The sequence below is a fragment of the Heterodontus francisci genome, chromosome 36 (assembly GCF_036365525.1).
Source record: "Heterodontus francisci isolate sHetFra1 chromosome 36, sHetFra1.hap1, whole genome shotgun sequence".
NCBI classification, from domain to species: Eukaryota; Metazoa; Chordata; class Chondrichthyes; order Heterodontiformes; family Heterodontidae; genus Heterodontus; species Heterodontus francisci.
Genome location: NC_090406.1, coordinates 28,436,486 through 28,450,805, shown reverse-complemented (window position 1 = coordinate 28,450,805; position 14,320 = coordinate 28,436,486). Strand labels below are relative to the sequence as shown.

The following is a 14,320-nucleotide window of genomic DNA, read 5'->3' as shown; positions in this document are numbered from 1 at the left end:
AGAAAACAATAGCAGAAACATTTATGATTGGCATGTGTAACCTAATCTTCCCAATCCATCTGAACATTAGAATTCTGTGATGCTCCACTCCCAGTGTGAAGTCTTGTTTTACAGGATAGAAAATTAAGCTTGAAGGTTAGTGTTCCCAAATCATGGCACTCCCACTTTACCAAATATTATCCTATGGAGTTGTGGTTAATAGCAGCCTAAATTTTAAAAGCAGCGTGACTGAACTGGAGCATTTCTGGACAAATATGAACTGATCAGAGAGAGTCACTCTGAATTTGTAAATGGTATGTCATATCGAACAAACCTATTGAGGAGGTAACTAACATGGCAGATAAGGGAGTGTCTATGTTTGTTATTTATATGGACTTACAGAAGATATTTGACAAGGATCCATATAAGAGACAGTTATCAAAAATGACAGCATATGGAATTGGAAGCAACCTATTAGCTTGGATAGGGAATTGGTTAGTGTCATGTTAGGACCCCACCTGCCAAGAATGAGGCACATTAATTTTGTCACGAACATTGATTTTAAACTGTTACTGGAGTGAAGAAAGGACTTGTTAAACAGATCAGCCGTGGCTGGAAGAGATATTTGCATGTTAACAGATGGTGATTGGAAGGACAAAGGACCATTCCCTGACACACTCAACCCACAATGGACCTTGATCACCAGGTATTGTGTGTAAGAAGAGCATTCCAGAGACTGCTAAGGTGATACAATCCAAGACGTGGTCAGACCAGTTAGTCACATGACTAACCTACTTGTCAACCTGGGTTTTTCTGAATTGTAGAAACAGTTTGAACCCAGACTGTCTCCTGTACTGAGAAGATCTCTCCTGTCTGCTCCCATCTCTTTCTCACAAGCCTCTGAATCCACTGAAGATGCATGAACCCAAGAGAGAAAAGTCTCTTACAGTGAACAACGTTTAAGAAGAATACTGGGCCCCAACAAAAAGCAAGATCTACCTACAATCATGGACTCTATAGTAAGCTCGAAGAACCATAACAAAAACTCTTCAGATATTGCCTTAAACTTTTCCACTTTATTTCTTCTGTTCTATTCTGTCTCTATTTGCATGTGTGTATCGCATATGCATGCTAGCGTGGGTGCGTCGTGTATCTATAGGTGTTAACCAAATTAGAGTTTAAGTTCAAGTTTAATAAATTTCACTTTTCTTCTTTAAACCTAAGAAAACCTGTTTGTGGTGGTTTCTTTGCCTTATAATTGGAAAGCGGTGAATGAGGATTCACCACGATGTGTTTAAAAATAAAACCCTGTTACGGTAAAACCAGGTGAAGGCTGAGAGGGACCCCTAGACACCTTTCTCACCTGGTCATAACAGTTAGAATATTGCAGACAGAGAGTAGGGACAATGGTATGTACTCAAACTGGCAGGATGTGACGAGTGGTGTCCCTCCAGGGATTGGTACTGGGCCATAGCTTTTCACAATCTTTATAAATGACTTGTAAGAAGGAACGGCACAGTGGCGAGCACCGCAGCCTCACAGCTCCAGGGACCCGGGTTCAATCTGCGTGGAGTTTCCAAGTTCTCCCTGTGATCGCACGGGTTTTCGCCGGGTGCTCCGGTTTCCTCCCACAGCCAAAGACTTGCAGGTGATAGGTAAATTGGCATTGTAAATTGCCCCTAGTGTAGGTAGGTGGTAGGGAATATGGGATTACTGTAGGGTTAGCATAAATGGGTGGTTGTTGGTTGGCACAGACTCAGTGGGCCGAAGGGCCTCTTTCAGTGCTGTATCTCTAAATAAATAAATAAAGGAAGAGGGAGCCTTACAACTAAGTTTGCTGATGGCACTAAGTTAGGTGGCACAGTAAATGGGACATTGATAGATTAAATGATTGGGCAAAACTGTGGCAGATGGAGTTCAATATGGAAAGTGTGAGGTCACCCACTTGGGACTTAAAATCAGGATATTTTCTAAATGGTGACAAGCTAGGAACTGTGAATGAACAGAGAGACTTTGGGGTCCAAGTACAGAAATTACTAGAAGCTATTGGACAAATACAATAAATAATTAAAAGGCTAATGGAATATTGCCCTTTATCTCAAAAGAGCTGGAACAAGGGGGCAGTTCCTTAAATTAGAGCTATGTCATTCCGGGGTGATGTCAGAAAGCTTTTCTTCACACAAAGGGTAGTGGAAATCTGGAACTCTCTCCGCCAGAAAGTTGTTAAGGCTAGGTCAATTGAAAGGTTCAAAACTGAGCTTGATAGATTTTTTCTAGGTGTTACGAGTGCTTCCAATTGTTTGTTAAATTTGTGTTTTAAAACTGAAAAGGAATCCATGGATGTGTTTTTTTTTAAACAAGGGTGACTGAAGTTTGAATTGTAAACAGTTACTGAAATGCACCTGTCTTCAAATAATTACCGAGCAGGGGTTGTTTTTGACTTGGGGAAGAAGTTTACGGAGAAGTGACAGGTCAAGATTTATGGAGGTCAGGAGGCTTGACTTCTGGAATGTTTTTGGTTTCACTTTGGATTGTTACATAAGATAGTTCGGGATGAACAGTGGTTTGGAAAAGACAATTGGAGAAAACTTGCCAAGAAGAACAAACCACCCCAACACAGTCTGTTCCAGCAGTTTGGAAATCTCTCGTGGAGCTGAAAAGCAAGTGTAAGAAGCAGACTGAAACTATGGCTGCATTCCTCCTGTAAGTCCTGTGTCTGAAACCTCTGTTGCTGCATTTCCTGGAAGCCTACCCAAACTGATCTTCAACGTCGCCTGATCTAGGAAGATCCCAGTGACAGCTGTCCAGACGCATTTGGGATGCCAAAACAAAACCAAGGACATTTTTCCATATCTTCTCATTCTTCTTCAAGAATTAGCAAGTATTTAACCCAAATGCTCTTCTGTCTTTCATTTGTAATAGAGCTCTAAAACACAAATCCCTTTATGTTTCTGGGTTACCCAGTGTGTGTGTGGCTGTGTGTGTGAGTGTGAGGGGCTAAGGTCAAAAGGGAACTTTAATATTTCAATTTGTGTGTTTATGCTTTATTTCATTACTGGTTAAGACTTGTTTTATAATAAACTGATAATTTTGTTGTTTATTAAAGAAACCTGGTTGGTGTGTTTTATTCTGGCATAAAATAGAGTCTATGACTAACCGTATTGGTAAGTGGGAAAAAATTTAAATATATGTTGTGACCCATGGAGAAGTGGAAATAGAATAAACAGTGCACTCCTCCTGCCTCGGTCGTAACATTAGGCAAGGGTATTAAACATTATGGATCCAAGGTGGGCATTTGGAGTTAAGATACAGATCAATCATGATCTAACGGAACTACAGAACAGGTTTGAGGGGCTGAATGGCCTACTCCTGTTCCTATGTATGAACCTAAATTACAATGGTAAAAGAAAAATGCTGCAGATGCTCGAAATCTGAACCGCCTCCACCCCCACCCCAGAAAGCAGCAGGCCTGCAGGAGTGAATAAATGAGATGAAGTTTCAGAAGTGGAGAAGGGGCTATACCTAAAATGTTAACTTCTCTGTTTTCATCACAGATGCTGACTGATATGTGTGATTGCTGCATTTTCTGCTTTCTGCTTTATGGATAACATTGGTAAAGAAAATCGTGATCATCACTCCCAATGGGTGACAATTAGCATTGTACATGGTACCCTGGAGCATTGTGCAGTGGTGACATAACCATCGGATGAAGAATCTGAATGAATGTCAGTGGGCAGAATCACCCAAGATTTTTTGCGTGGCAGACTAACAGCAGTATTGTTGAAATTTGTAAGCTGCAGGAAGTATGTGGTGGGAAGAGGTGGGAGGAAACTCTATCATTCAATCATGAATTTTTTGCGTGAGTTATTTGCACAGCTCAATTCAAAATAAAAACAATACTGCCGCATTTACCATTGTTTCATTGAATTCTTTCTTGTCATCTGTTCCATCCACCTTGTAGGTGCCTGACTGGTTTAAGTAGAAGTAATAAGTAGGATCAGCAATGCCTAGATTATCAACCTGCTCTGCTGAAGCCCCTTCAAGCAGCTGTTTGAAGAAAAAGTGAATACATTTTTGAGCTTCAGATTTCAACATTTGTTTGAATTTACCTCCCAATCACACTTGCAACATTGTATTGGAACAGTACCCATACTGATATAATATTGGTATAATATTCGGATTAGGCACATCTTAAAAATCATCAATATCACTTTTAAGGCACCATAGAACCATGGATGTTTACATAAAGGAACCATTTGGCCTATGCATGCCAATGCAGGTTCTTTGCTAAAGCAATCAAAACTAATCCTGTCCTCTTCCTGTTGCCCTGTATCTTCCTTTGCTTCAAATATTTATCCACTTTCCCTTAAAAGGGAAATCGCTGCCTCATGCATTCTAACAGGTATCTGCACAAAGATGTTTCTCAAAACCTCGCTCCTCACTCTCTCAGTGCCAATTTTAAATTGATGACCCCTGGTCACAGACGCCTTTTGGCCCCCATTTTAACTGCGGGCCAATTTTTGGTAAGTGAGTTTTGGCGTCTCTTCAAAACTCAGCCGCAGTGGCTAAAAAGAGACTGGGGCATTTTAACAGTATAAATGCTGTTGGCTGACTCCCCACTAGTTCTGGGTAGGAAGCACCAGAAATTTGCACAGCCTGCGAATTATCTCCTGAGACCTGGTGCACGGTGGGATTGGCTGCCACACTGTCCCACAGGGATCCTCATGATTGGGGAAGTGGCGGGGTGGGGGGTGCATGGGATCATGGCAGGGGAGACATAAAATTTCCTTGTGGGCCTGAAGGATTACGCTTAGTCTTCTGGCCCCCATAAGTATAGCAACAAAAAGTAGAGATTATCATTTTGCTGTTAGGGACTAACTCTAAATAGCTGGGTAAGTAACAAAAAGTAAAGGGAAAGGTCTACAGTTTTTTAAAATATAGTAGGTAGTGTTTTTTTAGGAAATCAAGGTCCCTAGTGTAAATCACCTAATTTTTGGGTAATTTAAGGGGATAAATTAAGGTAAGTCATGGCAGGGCAGCTCGGCAACGTGGAGTACTCCTCGTGTGCAATGTGGGAAGTCAGGGGACACTTCCAGTATCTAGGGCGAACACATGTGCAGGAAGTGACTCCAGCTGCAGCTACTCGAAATCCACGTTTCGGATCTGGAGCGGCGGCTGGAGACACTGTGGAGCATCCGCGAGTCTGAGATCATTGTGGATAGCAAGTACAGGGACGTGGTCACACTGCAGGTAAAGACTGCTCAGGCAGAAAGGGAATGGGTGACTGCCAGGCAGAGTAGAAGAACTAGGCAGGTAGTGCAGGAGTCCCCTGGGTCTATCTCCCTATCTAAATGATTTTCCACTTTGGATACTGTTGGGAGAATGCAGCAAGAGCCATGTCTGTGGCACCACGGGTGGCTCAGCTGCACAGGAGGGGAGAAAAGGAGTGGAAGAGCTATAGTGATAGGGGATTCTATCGTAAGGGATACAGATAGGCGTTTCAGTGGCCGCAAACCTGACTCCAGGATGGTATGTTGACTCCCTGGTGCTAGGTCAAGGATGTCACGGAGCGGCTGCAGGACATTCTGAAGGGGGAGTGTGAACAGTCAGAGGTCATGGTGCACATTGGTACCAACAACATAGGTAGAAAGAGGGATGAGATCCTGCGACAAGAATTTAGGGAGCTAGGTAGCAGATTAAAAAGCAGGACCTCAAAGGTTGTAATCTCTGGATTATTCCCGGTGCCACATGCTAGTGAGTATAGGAATAGGAGGACAGAGCAGATGAATGCGTGGCTGAGGAGATGGTGCAGGAGTGAGGGCTTTAGTTTCCTGGATCACTGGGTCTGTTTCTGGCAAAGGTGGGACCTGTACAAGTTGGACGGGTTGTACCTGAACCGGAATGGGACCAACATCCTTGCTGGGAGGTTTGCCAGTGCTGTTGGGGTGGAGGGGGGCGGGGTGTTTAAACTAATTTGGCAGGGGGATGGGATACAGAGTGGAGGTACTGTAGGGGGTGATGCAGTCAAATATAGCAGAGAAACCGAGTCAGTCTGGAAGGCAGAGCAAATATAGACCTGTCAAGGCACAAGTGAAAAATGTAAGGCTGGATTGCATCTATTTTACTAGTAAGGCAGATGAATTGAGGGTGATGATTAGCACACGGGATTATGATATTATTGCTATCACAGAAACATGGCTGAGGGAGGGGCAGGACTGGCAACTCAATATTCCAGGGTATAGAATCTACAGGTGAGACAGGGGAGGGGGTAAAAGAGGAGGTGGCATTGCACTGTTGATCAAGGAGTCAATTACTGCAGTCAGGAGGGATGATATCTTAGAAGGTTCTTCTAATGAGGCCATATGGGTAGAACTTAAAAACAAAAAGGGGGCAATCACTTGGCTGGGAGTGTACTACAGGCCTCCAAACAGTCAGGGAGATATAGAGGAGCAGATATGTAGGCAAATCTCAGAGAAGTGTAAAAATAATAGGGTAATAATAGTAGGGGATTTCAAACTCCCCAATATCAACTGGGATAGTCTTAGTGCAAAAGGCTTAAAGGGGGCAGAATTCTTAAAATGCACACAGCAGAGCTTTTTGAGTCAGGACATAGAAAGTCCTACAATAGAAGGGGCAGTACTGGACCTAATCCGAGGGAATGAAGTCGGACAAGTGGTAGAAGTGTCAGTGGAGGAACATTTCGGGGATAGTGACCATAACTCAATAAGATTTAAGGTAGTTATGGAAAAGGACAAAGATGGACTGGAAATAAAAGTACTGAATTGGGGGAAGGCCGATTTCAATATGATAAAACAGGATCTGGCCAAAGTAGACCAGGAGCAGCTACTTGTAAGAAAGTCTACATCACATCAGTGGGAGTCATTCAAAAAGGAAATAGTGAGAGTTCAGAGCCAACATGTACCTGTTATGGTGAAGGGTAGGTCCAACAAGTCCAGGGAACCCTGGATGTCAAAGGATATAGAGGATTGGATCAGGAAAAAAAAAGGAGGCTTATAGCAGATTTAGAGTGTTGAAAAAAGCAGAGGCACTACAGGAGTAGAGAAAGTGTAGGGGGGTACTTAAAAAAGTAATTAGGAGAGTGAAGACGGGACATGAAAAAACACTGGCGGGCAAGATAAAGGAAAATCCAAAGGCATTTTATAAATATATTAAGGGCAAGAGGATAACCAGGGAAAGAGTAAGGCCCATTAGGGACCAAAGTGGCAATCTGTGTGTGGAGCCAGAGGACATAGGTGAGGTTTTAAATGATTACTTTTCATCTGTGTTCACTATGGTGAAGGACAATGTAGGTGTAGAGATCAGGGAGGGGGATTGTGACATACATGAACATATTAGCATTGAAAGGGAGGAAGTATTAGCTGTTTTAGCGGGCTTAAAAGTGGATAAATCCCCAGGCCCAGATGAGATGTATCCCAGGCTGTTATGTGAGGCAAGGGAGGAGATTGCAGGGCCTCTGACACAAATTTTCAAATCCTCTCTGGCTACAGGGGAGGTACCAGAGGATTGGAGGACAGCGAATGTGGTACCATTATTCAAGAAGGGTAGCAGGGATAAACCAGGTAATTACAAACCGGTGAGTATAACATCAGTGGTAGGGAAACTATTGGAAAAAATTCTGAGGGACAGGATTAATCTCCACTCGGAGAGGCAGGGATTAATCAGGGATAGTCAGCATGGCTTTGTCAGGGGGAGATCGTGTTTAAATAACTTGATTGAATTTTTCGAGGCAGTGACTAGATGTGTAGATGAGGGTAAAGCAGTTGATGTAGTCTACATGGACTTCAGTAAGGCTTTTGATAAGGTCCTGCATGGGAGATTGGTTAAGAAGGTAAGAGCCCATGGGATCCAGGACAATTTGGTAAATTGGATCCAAAATTGGCTTAGTGGCAGGAGGCAGAGGGTAATGGTCGAGGGTTGTTTTTGCAAGTGGAAGCCTGTGACCAGTGGGGTACTGCAGGGATCGGTGCTGGGACCCTTGCTGGTTGTAGTGTACATTAATGATTTAGACGTGAATATAGGAGGTATGATCAGTAAGTTTGAAGATGACACAAAAATTGGTGGTGTTGTAAATAGTGAGGAGGAAAGCCTTAGACTACACGACAATATAGATGGGCTGGTAAGATGGGCGGAGCAGTGGCAAATGGAATCTAATCCTGAGAAGTATGAGGTGCATTTTGGGAGGACTAACAAGGCAAGGGAATATACAAAGGATGGTAGGACTCTAGGAAGTACAGAGGGTCAGAGGGACCTTGGTGTACTTTTCCATAGATCACTGAAGGCAGCAGCACAGGTAGATAAGGTGGTTAGGAAGTCATATGGGATACTTACCTTTATTAGCCAAGGCACAGAATATAAGAGCAGGGAGGTTATGATGGAGCTGTATAAAATGCTAGTTAGGCCACAGCTGGAGTACTGTGCACAGTTCTGGGCACCACACTATAGGAAGGATGTGATTGCACTGGAGAGGGTGCAGAGGAGATTCACCATGAGGTTGCTTGGGCTGGAGCATTTCAGTTATGAAGAGAGAGTGAAAAGGCTAGGGTTGTTTTCCTTAGAGCAGAGAAGGCTGAGGGGGGACATGATTGAGGTATACAAAATTATGAAGGGCATTGATAAGTTAGATAGGAAGAAACTTTTTCCCTTAGCAGAGGGGTCAATAACCAGGGGGCATAGATTTAAGGTAAGGGGCAGGAGGTTTAGAGGGGATTTGAAGAAAAAATAATTTCACTCAGAGGGGGATTGGAATCTGGAACACACTGCCTGAAGGGGTGGTAGAGGCAGGAACCCTCACAACATTTAAGAAGTATTTAGATGAGCACTTGAAAAGCCATAGCATACAAGGCTATGGGCCAAGTGCTGGAAAATGGGATTAGAATAGTTAGGTGCTTGATGATCGGCACAGACACGATGGGCCGAAGGGCCTGCTTCTGTGCTGTATAACTCTATGACTCTATGACTGTATGGATCTTTTCTGGACCTGATTCAGTTCTTTGCTAGGTTGGCCTGGCGTGAAATTCACTGCCGTTTCCCATTCAGGCGTCTTAGTAAAATCTGTAGTCGGGTTCTGATGACTTCATTGGGTCCTCTGGTGATTTTAATTGACTACCCACCCAGTTTCTGCCAGATGGGTAGGGTTAAATTGTCTCAGAGGCCACAATATTTACTGGGGTGAGGATTTGGAGCTGGGGGTGGAAATATCTTTAACTCCATGGCACGCGTTTATTTCAAAAATGATTTGCTGTCTGGATGCCAGTCTGATTGACAGGCTGCCGATCAGTTGGAAAACGCTCCAGAAAAAGTTGCAGCCCAGGAGAAGGTAGGTTTAGGGTTGTTGGGGTAGAGATTGCCGGGAGTGGGTGGGAATGGTACAGCGTGAAAGTGCAGAGGGGTGTTGGAGATCAGGGGAGAGATGGAGGTTGTGGGGAGAAGTGGAGGTTGTGCGGCAGGCTGGGGTCGGTGATAGGGGTGTTGTTGATCACGGGGTGCGGGGGGGGCGTCAATGTCGGCGGGGTGTGGGTTGTGTTGGTGGGTATCAGGAAGAGAGGGGGTGCTGTTTAGAAAATTGTTTCCTGTGATCAGAGAAAGAACTCCTGCTCCTACTGGCCCACAAGCAGTGCTATAAAGGCACTTACCTGATAGATTCAGCTCTTCTCACCTGTTTTTACCTGCCAGGTTACCCAAAGCCTGGGAAACCCAACCAACATGGGCTAAAAATAGAAATCCTGCTAAAATGTAGTCTCACACTCTCCTTAAAAGGTTTCAATGACCGATCCGTCTCCTGAGAGCAGCTTGGTTGCTCCCTTCTCATTCCACCACCAGTTGGGCAGGTTTGAGGCAGCTTGGGTTCCTGTTCCAAATATTTAACATTTTAGCTTTCCCCCAACCCAACCCCACTCATTTTTGAGGGTTATTCTCCTTATTGACCTTATCAAAACCTTTCATTATTCTAACTGCCGCAGCTAAATCTGCACAGCCTTTCCTGCTGCAGTGGAAATATAGCTTTTTATGGCTACAATCACAGATTCCAGGAATTATGTACTTGAACTTCTTGATCTTTCTCTCCACACTCTTCAGTATTTTTACATTGAATTTACACTTCCATTCCTTGTATTTCCTTCCAAAATGAATTACTTCACTATGCTCTGCATTGAATTATCAGCCACCTCTCTGCCCATTCTTCGATCCTGATTATAATCTCTGGAAGCCTTTCATATGTCATTTTGGTGCAGAAGTTATGGCACTGAGGGAAAAATGAATTTTTTTTCTAAGCAATCATTTTATTCCAAGTTTTCGGTTCATGGTTACATCATGTTCAAACCTCATTCTTTTTGTTTATAAAATCATCTGAACTCTTTGGCAAGGTTACTGCTTTGTATCACTGTTGGGCATCCAGCCGTAAATTCAGGTTGTAAAGAAGTGATGCATTACCTGGTAATAAATGTGGAAGTTCCTCTCGTTCTCATTCTGGCTAACAACACGGGATTTCTCCAACAGAAAATTAGAGATTTTACCTCCATCTGGCTCACCACCACGACTGAACTGAATTTCAACATATTTTCCCTAAGGCAGAAATAATACATATTAGTATAGGATCTGAACAGTAACACGCTCTCTCTCGCATACATAGACACACACACATAAAAAAGAAACTTAGGACCAATTTGTTTTATAGACAGAAGACAGTGTTAAAACGATGCTCCTCTAGAAGGATCAGCAATGTGTAAGGCTTTTCCAGAGCAGGCTTATTTGCATGGAATAGGGGTGAGCCAGTGCATATGACAACCTGGCACTGAGCACACCAAACCCCGTGGCACAGGGACACCAAGGGCACGCAAAGACCTGCAGTAATGCATTTTATAGTTAAGTAAATATGCTCACTAATTAAAACATAACACGGTGTATCCCCCTTTTGTAAACAACAAAAGATATCAGTACATTCTCATGTTGAGTTATTGGTAAGATGCAGAGAACCAATGGTCAAGCAGACAAATTATCTGCATTGCCAATAGGTGATAAACATTGTGTGGCAAATGGATTACTCGTCAAAAGGAGACTGAGGGGTTGAATTTCCAGAGGGTTTCGTGTTTGCCATATCTTCGGCAGAAGATCACTGAAAACCCTGGAGAAACAATGTAAAAATCCCCATAGATGAATCCCCGTGGAAATTTATTCCCATACTATTTCGAAACTATTAGGGTCACTGCAAATCACAATCAACTGATTCAGGTCAATGATGTGTGAGAGGTAAGACATTTCAAATATGTACAGTAGAAACCACTGCTAAGGACTGACTTACAAATCGACTGGAGTTATTGTTTCGTACAGTCTTGGCATTTCCAAAAGCCTCGAGCAAAGGGTTTGACTGTAGGATAATATCTTTTACATGCTAGATAAAGTAGACAAAGTAAAAAAAAAGGTTATGTCTTTGCCTCCATTACAAACATGCAGTATATATCTGGCACTGATATTTCTTTCTACGCATCTAGGAAATGCTCAGTTCCCAGATGAAATGAAGAGGAATAAAGATGCAGGCTCACAACACTGGATTTCAACCTTCTTTACATTGCCTGAATATTTTTGGGGCTTCTCTCAAGGGATGGAAGCATTAATGGAAGCATTAGTGGAGTACAGAACGTGTCGGATGGAGCTTAAGAAAGCAATTAGGAGAGCAAAGAGGGGATATGAGAAAGCTCTGGCTGGTAAAAGTAGGGAAAATCCCAAGATATTCTATAAGTATATCAATGGGAAGAGGATAACTAGGGAAAGAGTAGGACCCAATAGGGACCAAGGGGGAAATTTGTGGGTGGAGCCAGAGGACATTGGTAAGGTATTGAACGAATACTTCACATCTGTCTTCACCCAAGAGAATGAGGATGTAGATATGGAACTGAGAGAGAGAGACTGTGAGGTTCTTGAGCAAATTGTCATAGGGAGTGACAAGGTATTGGAGGTTTTGGAAGGCTTAAAAGTGGACAAATCTCCAGGTCTGGACGATTTGTGCCCCAGGATGCTGTGGGAGGCGAGGGTGGAGATTGCAGGGGCTCTGACCCTAATTTTTAATTCCTTTCTGGCCACGGGGGAGGTGCCACAGGACTGGAGAACAGCTAATGTGGTCCCACTATTTAAGAAAGGTTGTAGAGATAAGCCAGGGAACTACAGACCAGTGAGTCTCACATCAGTGGTAGGGAAACTATTGGAGAAAGTTCTGAAGGAGAGAATCTATCTCCACTTGGAGAGGCAAAATTTGATTAGGAATAGTCAGCATGGCTTTGTCAAAGGGAGGTCATGCCTAACAAATTTGATTGCATTTTTTGAGCATGTGACCAGGTGTGTAGATGAGGGTAGTGCAGTTGATGTAGTTTACAAGGATTTCAGCAAAGCCTTTGTCAAGGTCCCACATGGGAGACCTTTCAAGAAAGCAAATGCACATGGGATACAAAATAACTTGATAAGGTGGATTCAAAATTGGCTTAGCTGTTGGAGACAGAGAGTGATGACAGATGGCTGTTTTAGTAACTGGAAGCCAGTGTCCAGTGGCGTACCACAGGGATCTGTGCTGGGTCCCCTATTGTTTGTCATTTATATAAATGACATAGATGACTGTGTGGGGGGTAGGATCAGTAAGTTCGCGGATGACACAAAGATTGGCCGAGTGGTTAACAGTGAGGTGGAGTGTCTTTGGTTACAGGAAGATATGGACGGGATGGTCAAATGGGCAGAAAAGTGGCAGATGGAATTTAACGCTGAAAAGTGTGAGGTGATACACTGTGGAAGGAGTAATGTGACATGGAAGTTTTCAATGAATGGCCTGACACTGGGAAGTTCTGAGGAACAAAGGGACCTTGGCGTGTTTGTCCATAGATCTCTGAAGGCAGAAGGGAAGGTTAATAGGGTGGTGAAAAAGGCAAATGGGACACTTGCCTTTATCAATCGAGGCATAGATTACAAAAGCAGGGAGGTCATGTTGGAGTTGTACAGAACTTTGGTAAGGCCACAGCTGGAGTACAGTGTGCAATTCTGGTTGCTACGTTATAGGAAGGATGTGATTGCATTGGAGGGGGTGCAGAGGCGATTCACCAGGATGTTGCCTGGGATGGAACATTTAAGCTATGAAGAGAGGTTGGATAGGCTTGGGTTGTTTTCGCTGGAGCAGAGAAGACTGATGGGTGACCTGATTGAGGTGTACAAGATTATGAGGGGCATGGACAGCGTGGATAGGGAGCAGCTGTTCCCCTTAGTTGAAGGGTCAGTTACGAGGGGTCACAAGTTTAAGGTGAGGGGCGGGAGATTTAAGGGGGATTTGAGGAAGAACTTTTTTACCCAGAGGGTGGCGAGGGTCTGGAATGCCCTGGCTGGGAGGGTGGTAGAGGCAGGTTGCCTCACATCCTTTAAAAAGTACCTGGATGAGCACTTGGCACATCATAACATTCAAGGCTTTGGGCCAAGTGCTGGCAAATGGGATTAGGTAGACAGGTCAGGTGTCTTTAATGCATCGGTGCAGACTCGATGGGCCGAAGGCCCTCTTCTGCACTGTATTATTCTGTGATTCTGTGATGGGGCACGGAGCGCCTGAACCTAGACCAGGTGCAGACAAGGGGAGGAGGGGACATTGTTAGCTCCCCTTCTCATTGTCTTCAAGGCTTCCCTGAAGGGCACCAGTGGCAGGGATACCTGAGGAAGCTGTTGTTAGCCCTTATGTTACGTGAGAGAACAATTCAGTGTAAAGGGAGCATAGGTCCTCAAATCCTTGACAGTCAGGTTTTAGCAGCACATCCTGCCTGAGATCAGCTGGAGGAGGAGAGCAAGAAAGACATACATGTACAACTCAATGAAAGTCCATTCAATAAGGCTGAAATTCATCATCGCTCTCCAGCTGGGGGCTAGTCAGACGGAATGCACCTGAAGAGCCCTCCACTTGATATGGTCTGAATATTTCTGCATTTTTGTGTTCAGTTCAGTTACATATGCCTGGAAGCTGGGGAAGAAAGTCAGCAGCTGCTGCATAAACAACAGCAAGAAGACCTCCAACCCTGATCTTCTTCTCCATGCAACTGCAAAAGCAGGTCCATACTTTCTGTATAGCGTCATCAGGTGGCAGCCTGACTCTGCTCAAATCTTCCAATCTGAGTGGGGCTGGATTTAAAGTTATGAGGCCACTTCTACTGGGCATTCCTCCAAATGGGTGCCTACCTGGTGCTTGGAATGAATAAAATTAGGTAGAAGGTTCTGTTTATTCCCTCCTGCCTCATTTGAATGGGATGATACTGTTGATAACTGATAGAGGAGTAATTGTCTCCCTCCACCCCATCCTTTCCCTTAG

At 43.9% G+C, this 14,320-nt stretch overlaps 1 protein-coding gene across 1 annotated transcript in view; it reads right to left on the bottom strand.

Moving 5' to 3' along the window:
* The window catches only part of myo1f (myosin IF), a 154,988-nt gene that overhangs the window by 63,792 nt on the left and 76,876 nt on the right, over window positions 1–14,320 (bottom strand). The window contains exons 6-8 of the mRNA XM_068016402.1: window positions 11,297–11,386; window positions 10,429–10,560; window positions 3,892–4,026 (exon numbers count right to left, since the gene is read on the bottom strand). Coding sequence (XP_067872503.1) covers window positions 3,892–4,026; window positions 10,429–10,560; window positions 11,297–11,386 — 357 coding nt within the window. The remainder of the gene's footprint in view (window positions 1–3,891; window positions 4,027–10,428; window positions 10,561–11,296; window positions 11,387–14,320) is intronic.